Source organism: Montipora capricornis, chromosome 10, assembly GCF_036669925.1.
Source record: "Montipora capricornis isolate CH-2021 chromosome 10, ASM3666992v2, whole genome shotgun sequence".
NCBI lineage: Eukaryota > Metazoa > Cnidaria > Anthozoa > Scleractinia > Acroporidae > Montipora > Montipora capricornis.
The window spans coordinates 49,465,222-49,476,454 of NC_090892.1; the positions used below are offsets into that span (position 1 = coordinate 49,465,222).

The 11,233-nt window shown below is 37.8% G+C and overlaps 1 protein-coding gene across 1 annotated transcript in view; it reads left to right on the forward strand.

The window, feature by feature from the left end:
• Nucleotides 1–9,891, forward strand: part of LOC138022454 (geranylgeranyl transferase type-2 subunit alpha-like) — an 18,067-nt gene extending 8,176 nt beyond the window's left edge. Inside the window, exons 6-16 of the mRNA XM_068869586.1 lie at nucleotides 248–331; nucleotides 1,475–1,563; nucleotides 2,623–2,718; nucleotides 3,397–3,499; nucleotides 4,317–4,362; nucleotides 5,818–5,906; nucleotides 6,056–6,184; nucleotides 7,014–7,063; nucleotides 8,133–8,168; nucleotides 8,503–8,707; nucleotides 9,226–9,891. Of these exons, the coding sequence (XP_068725687.1) occupies nucleotides 248–331; nucleotides 1,475–1,563; nucleotides 2,623–2,718; nucleotides 3,397–3,499; nucleotides 4,317–4,362; nucleotides 5,818–5,906; nucleotides 6,056–6,184; nucleotides 7,014–7,063; nucleotides 8,133–8,168; nucleotides 8,503–8,707; nucleotides 9,226–9,392 (1,094 nt within the window). The 3' untranslated portion in view covers nucleotides 9,393–9,891. The remainder of the gene's footprint in view (nucleotides 1–247; nucleotides 332–1,474; nucleotides 1,564–2,622; nucleotides 2,719–3,396; nucleotides 3,500–4,316; nucleotides 4,363–5,817; nucleotides 5,907–6,055; nucleotides 6,185–7,013; nucleotides 7,064–8,132; nucleotides 8,169–8,502; nucleotides 8,708–9,225) is intronic.
• Nucleotides 9,892–11,233: the final 1,342 nt, after the last annotated feature.

An 11,233-nucleotide genomic window follows, 5' to 3' on the forward strand; every position in this document is an offset into this window, starting at 1 on the left:
TCATTCTTTAAATCTGGTGGGTTTGTGACATAGTTTTCTCCTTGACCCTGCTGTTTCAAGATTTTCATTAAGGGCAATTTTTAACTTTGAATAAATTCCAGTGATATTGATGTGTCAGTGAGGCAGAGGCAGTTTTTTGGTAGCTCATTGGTGATCAATTTTTGAAATCCACAGTCTTTGAAGCTGGCAAGTGCTTCATGTTGATTTGACTCATTGTATTTTACAATAATTTATTGTTACATTTCAGAATTTGACCTTGCTCAAAATGCATTCTTTACTGATCCATATGATCAAAGTGCTTGGTTCTATCATCGATGGCTTTTGGGAAGAGGTTGGTACAGATGAAAATAAATCACCAGTTAATTAAGGTGATCACTTCATCAGTCATTTCAAGGAGAGGAGAGAAGAAAGAAAATAAATAAAATTGAATTGGAAATTTTAGGGAGACATTTAACAGCACTTGACTAGCATACTTGTCTGCTTAAATCATAGGCTTTATTTCTGCCGCTCTCTTGAGGCCAGACTTAGTGGGCTCATTTTCCGAAAAGCAGCTGGTAATGGAACCAAGTTAACTTAGGAGAATGTGCTCACAAGTCCTATCTAGAATTGCAATTGTGCAATCGCAATTTAAAACTATAGTTCTGGAAACTTCAATCGAAAATCTCTAATTGAACATTTCTATTTGATAACTAGGACCTAACAGTTTGGAGATTCGACTGGAATGTTTAATCTTGGTCTAAAACATGCGATTGCACTGAGGAAGCTAAGTGGCCCTGGGAATTGTTGTCATCTGCACTTCATCACTACTTTCATCAAATTCTTGCTGGCCTTCATCAGAGTCACTAGCTTCCTCAATCACTTCATGCTCGTTCAGATCTTCATGGGGTTCTTCATCTTCATCCACCCGAAGTCCAGTTTAACCTTATCACCAACTTGGGTGTCATTTGGCATGCGTGACATTTAGTTTGTCACGCATTCCTCCCAATAACTTTGGCGTTTCGCGGCTATTATCACTCAAATGTTTTCTTTTGTTTCGGAGGAAAAACAAGGTTACTGATCACGTGAGTGAAAACACTATATTCGAGATCAACTGCCGCTGAAATCTAAGAGAAACCAGAACCGAAATAGGACAAAATAGGGAAATCCAAAAAGCACAGATCGGATACAAAAAAAATTTGACCAAAAAAAAAATCGATACAAAACCAAAAATCCGCTAGTATTTTCTACAAAAACCGAAAACCAGATGCTAAAAGCGAAAAATCTGCAAACCACAAAGAACACCAGAACCGAAAAACCGAATTCTTTTCGCACAAAAACCAAAAAAAAACTATCTAAAAAATAGCCAAAACTGCAAAACCAAAACTCTCAGAATGTCCCCCTCTATTAGGCCTCTCAATTCGCAAGTAATATTGGGAACTCTGTCTAGAATCCACTCTTGGATTTGATGTCAATCTGTTCTTTACCTCTTTTTCAGCAAGACCACTGATGTACATTTCATGCCTTTATGTACAGTGGAACAAAACTTCAACAACAGTCATTGTAACATTTTCTCAGCCAATACAGGTTGGTATATCATTCATGATAATGTAAAGTATTTACCATTACTGTTATTTAAAGTTATTTATTAATTTTAAGGAATTGTGAAAATATGTGAACAACTTGTGAAAACTGGACAAGTTTGTGAATACTGTTACAGTAATGGCTAATTGTAAGAAGTTAGCATCAAAATGTTAACTACTGAATAATGAATATTATCATACATTGGTGTCACTAGCTCAATTTTGAACGGCTATAAGCATGCAGCTAATTCTTGCTTGCTCTGTTTCTCTTACATCACACCTACAGACAATAGATTTTATACATGTATATGTAGAATTGACGTCATACCTTCAGACAATTATAATAGTTTTATGCATGCACAATTGACGTCACCTAACACACTAACCAGCAGAGAAGAGGAAAGAAGACTCTGGCAACTGCAGAACCATTCTTTGATTTGCCACTCATCCAAAGAAACGGATGAGTCACTCCTCTTGTCTTTACAAATTCAGCTCAAGAATATGCATAATTTAAAACAATTATTGGATTCGGTTTTCGCATGATAGCGATAATTATCATGGCCTCAGTTTGTGTTATCTGCTTCAGCCATCGGATTCGGCAGATCACACAAACTTTGACCTTGATAATTATCCCTGTCATGCTCAACCTCATCCAATAATGATTATAATAATTATCTCTAAAATAAGGGCAGAATAACACAGAGAGTAAGAAGTTTAATGAGCCTCACGACTTTCAACAAGGAACCAGACTGTCTTGTAGAGATTTAAATTACAAACACCCTATTCTTTATTTGAATAAACAGTGATCAGTGTGGTCAGTATTGCTTTATTTTTTGAGGGTCAAAATGCTCATTTTAAAGATAACAGTATTCTCTTCTGTGTTCAAAACAAACACCATTTTCCAGCCTTCATTTCTGGACAATATATCAGCCACCTTTGAAGAGCCTTGGAAGTAGCAATGCATAACTTACATGTAAAGTGGGTGACACTATCCGTTTTATAGTCAGGGTTTTTGTTCAATGTTGTGTATATAGATGTAGAATTTTATATTTGTTCTTGTTAGGTATACAAGGAAAGTCCCTTTGTTGTTGCTAATGGACAAGAAGTTGCTGGAGAATGGAGTAACTGCTTCCAGAACAATAATCCATCTACAGTTTGGATATCCTTTTTTGCCAGCAGCTTTTAATCTGTTTTGATCTTTAACAACCTAGTTAAAAAGGGTCTTTGGCAATTATTGCTTTTACTATTATAAATTGTTTTCCATTTTTTGCTCTGAATTCAATCGATCAAGCATTATAGTTTAACATCTACAGTAGCCTTCTGACCACTTAAGATGTCAGTGCCATTATAAGGGTGTTTTGAAGAGGTAAACCAAGAATATGATGACTCCCCCACCTCTCCCCCAGAAAAAAATATCAAGCCAGTAATAAATAGCAGAACTGGGTCTAGGGTGATGTGTATTATTTTGTTAGTTTGCCTTTTCCTAGCGTGGGAGTCTTCATTTTTGGCCTTTGTTTTCCATATACCAGTGTTAGTGTGTTAGACAACAAAGACCCTGTGGTCATTAAATACCAATGTGGCACTATAAACAAAAGGAATGATGTATTCTCAATTGCCATATATTGTTTGTTGTGGTATTCTTTCTTTGCAATCTTTGGTCTTCAGTCTTCTATCTACAGTCTTCACTTTCCAGATATTCAAAAAACTGTATTGATATCTGCGGAATAAGATCTCTTGTGTTTTGTTCTTGTTACGACTGAAAACTAAAAATTTTAAATAAATAAATCTGTTTTTGTTAATCCAACACTGGCCAGGTTTTTTCCTTAACAAATCCTAAATTTTTCAGTGCAGTCATAGTTCTTCCATTGATTCTGTTGAAAGAACATATACAGTGAAGTTTATGAACAGAAAATTGGAAAGCTGTGTGGTATTACGGGAAGGTTTGAAATTCACTTGTTACTTCTTGTTTTCCTTCGTACGCTAGACTATTTAGTTTTTCCAATGCAAGCACTAGAGCTACATCACCAGAAATTTGAGCCACAGCTGACATCAGATTCTTGTGGTTTTTTTTGTAATGATGTGTCGAGGGAGATTAGGGTAATTTGCTTCCTCCACTTAAAATGCACACTTGAAATTCGGCAACTAACTTCTCTGCTTTGCAGAGGTTTCCTTGATTTCTCTCTCTAGCAGGTCGGAAACACAGATCTCCTCAATGACCTCTCACACACACGTGATGGAAACTGGTTATTGCGGGTTTTAAACCAGTTATTTGTCCAGAATTCTGGGCCTGGTTGTTCAAAAGTCGTTTAATACTACCCGGTAATCCCAGATTAAAAATTAACCACGAAAATTTACTTCTCTACTTCAAAAAATTTGTTCAGCGCTGATATTCGGTAAAATTTTACATTAGTGGAAGTCCATCTAGAAAAGCAGAAATAAGCTAAAGAAACGTTGGCCCAAAAGTTGAAAAAATGAAACCAAAGTTTACGCTAATCCTGAGTTAAGTTAATCGGCTTTCGAACAACCGGGCGCTGGATGACACTAAGGACATCAATGCAGCGGTTTCCTTCCTGTCCAAAATCTGACTTTCTTTTGTAGGGCAGTGCAGTGTCTTTGCATCTTCGTGTTGCAATTTCGTAGTTTTAGCTATAACAAAAATCTTGGCGTAACATGAAATTTTTTGTGGTGTATTTTGTGATATTTGTTCTTGTGTGGTTAGTGTAATTAATGAAATGCCTTTTCGTGTATTCTACGCAGGTAAATCAGAGGCATGGACGTCTGCAAATGAGTCACACCTTTTTAGGTGGATTTTTGTTCTGTTGTGCATGTTGCATCTTTTTGTGCCAGTTAGGGTATACCAACTCATCTCATCTATGTCAGGGAATTGTTAGGTTTTCCACGTTAAAACACTCAGAACTTTTTCATTTGAAGTCTGTTCAATGTGATCATGAATGTTCAGTTATTCCCAATTCTATGTTAATGAAGATCAAACCCCAGATTGTTTGGAATGATTTGGGGGGACAAAAAAGATAAAAGGTTCTTAAGTTTTTGGTTGTTAAAGTTTTTAAAGAAACTGGTGCTGCGTCGGTGGGGGGTGGACACGAGCCTGACAAATTGACCTTTTCCGAACTGTGTGACTTCATAGTTCAGTTGGTAGAGCTTTACACCAGCATCGCAGAGGTCAGAATTATAATAAAGCAAGGTGATATTTTGAGGTGACTTATTCGTTGAAGTCGCCGTCGTAGATCTTAAGGTCCCTTATATAACTATTTAACCTGTACATTTTTTGTTTTATTTTATAGAGGGCCACAGAGTCGTCAGCTCACCATACTATCACTTGCAACCCTCTTAAAATAAGGTCGTTTGATTGATTGATCCTCGTATTTAGAGCGGTTTTCAATTGAGTGTCGAAAGTAATTAGATAATTACTTTGGTTTATGATTACTTCACTCAGTGATTGGTTCAAAGTTCTCGCGCCATTTTTTCAACCAATCAGAAGTGAAACCAAAACCAATCGTGGCTCACGCGTGCACATTTTCCCGCGCTTTGTGTCGGCTACGTGTAAATTACTTCGAGTTTTGATTGGTTTGCGGGATTGTCTCAGTCCTTTTTCATTGGCCAAAGTAATTACTTTGGTTTTGGTTTTACGACACTCAATTGAAACTCGCTCTATCAGGAGAAGTAAAGCGATTGTCTCTGATAGCTTCAACAGGATTCGAACCCATGACCTTTGGGATGCCGATGCAATGCTCTACCAACTGAACTATGAAGCCACTCAGTTGGGAGCAGGTCAATTTGCTGGGCTCATTCTTTCGCGTGAACGACTCGATGACTGAAATTTGTGTATCTTTGAAGTGAGGGTTATAGAGAAAAGAGAGAAGTAATCCTCGCATTTATCTGAACAATTTAAGCAATTGTCTCTAAGAGACAGCTAAAACATTTCGTAATTTTTTATGTTTCTTCTGCAGGCCCCAAGTAGATTTTGTCGTTTTTCGTTTTTTACGTAGCCTGCGTGGCAGGCCGTAGAAAGGAGCGCCGGAGTGTCCCTACACTCCGGCGCTCCTTTCTACGGCCTGCCCGCAGGCTATTTTTTACGTGTTTCAGTGGGTGCTTTCTCACCAAGCACTGCTTCGAAAGGGTAGTTCTAAAATTGCATAAAATTTGCAACCGCTGCTGGTTCTTGAAAATATAATTTAGCCCTGCCGACACTCTCGGTATCTTGCAACGTGTTAACGAATGTTGGATTTTCTGTTGGCAGGGCGGAGTTGACAGCTGTTCATTGTTCTGTTCTTCAACAAGAACTCGATTCATGTCGACTTTTACTACAAGAAGAGCCAGACAATAAATGTAAGTACGACCCCTGTGGTACTCTTGGACCTCTCGCGCTTGTACCCATGTTTTTACATACGTAGCAACGCCCTCTCTGGGGTCAGCAGGCGCGTTTCATTGAAAATTTGACACGTCATTTGCTTTTTTTTTTTTTTTTTTTTGTTTAGGGACAATGTTAACCATGGTGTTACTTATGCGAGCTCTTGATCCACTGAAACATGAACAAGAAACGAATTTGTTTTTAGAGAAACTTGTTCAAGTTGATGGTTTCAGGAAAGGCTATTACAGGGATCTCAGTGAGTAAACGACTTGATTAACTGAAGATAAGTTTCTTTTTTATTATTAATCGGTTATGACGTGTCCTGCTATCTAATGATGTCTTGCAAGCCATTTTCTGTTTATACTCTTTGATAAATTACTGGATCAGATTCGGACAGACACAACGGCCGGACTCGAAGCTTCAAAGTGTGATATTTGCAAAAGTAAACTCAAACCTTTCCAGCATTACGTCTGTTGGGACGGCTGGTTAATTTGTCTTTATTATATCCTCAACAGAATTGAGCCGTTTTCAATTGAGTGTCGAAAGTAATTTGCGAATTACTTTGGTGTTGCTTTACTTTACTCAGTGATTGGTTTAAAGTTCTCACGCCACTTTTTCAACCAATCAGAAGTAAAACCAAAACCAATCGTGGCTCGTGCGTGCACATTTACCCGCGCTTTGTGTCGGCTACGTCAAGTTACTTCGAGTTTTGATTGGTTTACTGGATTTTCTCCGTCCTTTTTGATTGGTTTTACGACACTCGATTGAAACTCGCTCTATCGCGTTTCTGATTGGTCAATGAGGATTACATACAAAAGGTTATAGAGTGCGGTACGAAAGTTGCTATGGAAACAGCGATGGAGTAATTTTTTTGAGTATATAATAAATAAAAACTTGTTCGTGCCGGCATTTCCTGATTTCTTTTCCACCGTGATGTTTTGAACGTTCTCAAATTGCACGAGACGTAGGCGAGTGCCATTTTGAGAACTGTCAAAACATCACGAGTGCCCCCCATAAAGCAAATGCGTTCATACGATTTCCTACATGTGTATTTTAACGCCTTTCAACAATTTGCTCCATTTTAGGAAGGAAATTCCAGTTAGAAAATGTAATCGAAAGGCATCACTCTTCTAAGGTTTGAATTTTGTTAACACTGTTTCATATTAAAAGACTGTTTGTAAAGGACATTTGAATGAAATGAATGTATATTTTGAAGTGCGGGTTATCAGTAGACAATGTCGCTTTATAGACACCTGTCAAATTCAGACATTCTATGTCTGCGGAAAGAAACTTGTTAAAATTTTATATCCTCGCAGATGCGAACGTCACTGTAAAAAGTCAGTGAGCAGTAACGAAAGGAATGCCTGAATGATTGATTTTTTTACAGCAGACCTTGAGTACTGCACCGCCTGGGCCTGTTTCCCGAATGTCCCGAAACCTTTTCGGGTCCGAAAAGCAATTTGAGAAACTGCAATCCGCTTGCTTTAAAAAGATGATCTTTTGGTATGTTTTCAAGATAACAAAAAAAACTGAATAGCTGTGAAGTTTGGTGACTTTAAACCTCTCACCGTTCTTGAGATACAAAGGAAATTTTGGGGCCCGAAAAGTTTCAGGACTTTCGGAAAACGAATCCCTGGGCTTTTGTTTCGTTGCTGCTTAAGCAACGTTCGTAACTGAATTCTTAACTTTGTCTTTTTCGTTTCTGATGAATACGATCATGCTAAACTCATTTTGTAAGAAAGAAAAATATTAGACCCAGTTGCCTGGAAATGCAACAGTAACCTCTTGTGCTCTAAGGGATGGCTTCCTTGCATCAAAGCCATGTAGTTGTAAAACATTTTGTCTTATCAAGCTCTGACGAATGTCATGCTTCTACAGTGACGAATATGACGTAGTGACGAGTTCACTCGGAGGAAAAAACTTATTGAAATGATTGTATTGCTTTCGTTTAGACTGCAAACCTGTCTAAATTTATTTCGTCTCAGCGCAGCATGCTCCAACTGCGTCCATTTCCCTCTCGCTCTCTTTCTCTCTTAGGAGTACGTTTCTTGTCTAAACAGAAACGCGTGATCAAGAAATTTGATTATTTTGCAGTGTACCTTTGCTGAATTATGTAACCAACTCATTCGACAAAAATTAGGCAGTCGTAGCCTTTAAAAATGTCTCCACATTTGACGTTAATTGACTTAATTTGTTGCATTTAGGAGAAGGGAGACAGGGCTATTGATTTATCCAATATGGTGAGTATTCAATTTTTGTTACTCAGTGAGGACATCTTTTTGACACTAGAAGACGCGCTATTGAAGCACTTTTTTTTGTTGTAACCAAAACCGACGGTAATGAAAAATGAATGAAGCAGTAAGGAAAAAGCTTCACAAACTACTGCCATTTCACAAGGAATTTTCCTTAAGAATAAAAGAGATTAACGTTATGGTATAAAATATAAGTGACAGATCGCCTTTAAGGGCATTGTATTGCACATGCGTACACGGTTGATTTACGTAGTGCCCGTTTGTGCCTGGGATACCGGGAATTAATCATCTTATCTCATCATTTGTCGGCCTTGCTTCCAAGGATTTGACATACTTGTCCCACATGGATCAGCTTGTTCTCATGAAAGAAGTGAACCTGTCTCAAAATCAACTCTCTTCATTGGACGAGTGCAACCTACTACAATGCGTGAAAATCCTGAACGCTAGCAAAAATGATCTTTGTTGTATCACCAAAAGAAATGCGTTAAGACTTGGTACCCTGGAAGATCTATCTCTCGCAGACAACAGTATCCTTTTTAAAAAACGTCGAAACTAGTGACTGCATCCAGACACCTAACATTTTAAATTATCAAACCTGGTGGTGGTTCTACCTTGTATAAACCGTTTTCCATGCTGTAAAAAATGTATGCCCAAGCGCTAATTTATTGTATTTTGCCAAGGCATCAATACGGACCAATTATAAATTATTCATTTTCTTTTTAAATTTTATTTGGAGATCTTGATTAGTTTTTGAAAATTTCTCGCTAGTTTGCTCTTTCATTTGTTCTGGTCTTCGCTCGGTTCCATTTTTAACTCTCTGATCCTTTTAATCAGCGAAAGGAGTGTACTGCATAAATGCAGGATTTAGTAATATGAAATGGCGGTCGGTGTTGCTGCCTCTGCTACGTAATTAATTTTTTTCACATAACCTGGTTTACAAAGTAGAAATTCAAATTGGAGCACCGATTTCCGAAATATATATTTTTGTTTACTCTTTTTTTTTTTTTGCTTTTTATGTTAATGTCTTTCTTGACCATGTCAACAGATATTTCACATTTAGATTGTTTAAAGAGTCTTCAATACTGTTCCCGCCTTAAAAAGCTTGACTTACGCGGAAATCCTTGTTGTCAATCCGCCAGTTACAGACATGAGGTTAAATCAATACTAGTTAATCTTCAAGAACTAGATGAACAACAGATACATCCAAGCTAGGAGCTTTGGAGTCAACTTCAGTCAGTTGGCTGTTTCGTTTGGACAGAGCTTAAACAAAAGACCACGAGGATGACGGCTACGAGAGCGTCGTCTCAAAAAAAGAACTTCACGTTCTTAGCAATTATTCCAAGTCGTTCAGAATGAAAAGTGTTTACCATCTTTTAACTCAGGACTGAATAGGCCATTTCTAAGTTCATGTCTGCATCCTCTTCAAAGCGAGTCTAAGTGCGAAGTTTTTGTGATGGTAATTAGTTCTACTTTACATATGAATAAAAACTAATTTTCAAAAGAAAAACTTCGCAGTTAGACTCGCTTTGAAGAGGAGGCAGACATGAACTCAGAAAAGAGAAAGACAATTTCAAATTTATGTATGTGTTGCTCACAAGATTTTGCTAAGGGGGACCAATATATATTGAGAATTATAAAAAAAGTGACCGATTTTGGAAACAAACTTCACGCCACTAAAAAACTAGGAAATAAAAGATGCACGTTTTCCTAATTAGAATGCATTTAATGGTTAAAGACTGTAAAATGGACCGCATAGAAAATAGCGCAGTATAAAGAGTGCCTCAGGTAATCTAAGTGCCCGGCATAGGTACTTAAATCCCCTGAAGCAAGCAAATTACTTCAAGCTAAATCATTTTTTTTGAGGGCAATATGGGCATCCCATAATACACCAGAATTATAGCCCATAATAGCCCAAAATGGCCTCCGTATCTGCAAAAAGGTCTGTTAGCAGATATGAAGTAGGTTTAAAGCTTGGCAGCTTCATTATTATCGGCGCCCATGGGACCGCAGCGAAAATGATCGAATTAACCTGCGATCAGGCGTACTTTTCTTTAGACAAGCGCCCGTCTGAAGAAAAGTGCACCTGATACCGGGTTATGATATAATGGAATACGTGAGTTTTTGCGAGTCAAGTTTCCTTCAGTCGCTTCAGTGAATCAGTTGAATTCTAACAGAAACCCATAAGGGTTGAAACGTGTAACGCGCGTTCACAGCTTCCGAATATTCAGTGCGAACTGATTGGTTGAATGTTGCAGTGCTAAGTACCATATTTGGAAACCCCTTGCTCTTGTTGTTCCAAATATGGTACTTAGCAAATTGAATATTCAGAAGCTTGTTTCCAAGCACACAAGGGGCCGTTACACGTTTCAACCCTTATGGGTTTCTGATTCTAATTGATCGGTCACTGAAGAAAGCAGTTATGGTAGTGGCAAGACAAGTTTAAAAAGACTGAAAACACCTTGTTTCGCGTGATTAAGCTCCCTAATAATGCAAATTAAACCAAGTTTACACATGGTTTATGAAGAACGCGGATAAGGTATGATTTAGTCTTAAACCAGGTCTAACTTAGGTTTCGTTTAAGTAATCGGCCCTAAATGTTTATTGAGTAAAAAGAATTTAAAGTATCTGCACCCACACACTCCACCACAGTTTTTGCACAATTTGGTGAATTCCTCGTCCTAAAAATGATATTGTCAAAATGAAAGGTTTTGTGGAGAAAGAAAGCACACGACGATAATTGTTTTCATTTTGAATTTTCTCGTTTAATTAACACAGGGTTCGTACGCTTCTTGAAAACCCTTGAAAACCCTTGAATTTTGAGAGTGCATTTTCAAGGCCTTGAAAATCCTTGAAAATCTCTACTCTTCATTCCTGGTCCTTGAAAGTCCTTGAATTTTTTTCTGACCCACATTTTTAATCTTTGAAAACTTCAGTGAAAATAATCAGCCACTCAAGTCATGTCATACAAACGCGACGAGCTGTGGGGTCGAGAGTGGTTACCAGTGCCTTTGCATTATTTTCACGCATGTACGTTACGGAAAATGAGGAAGAAT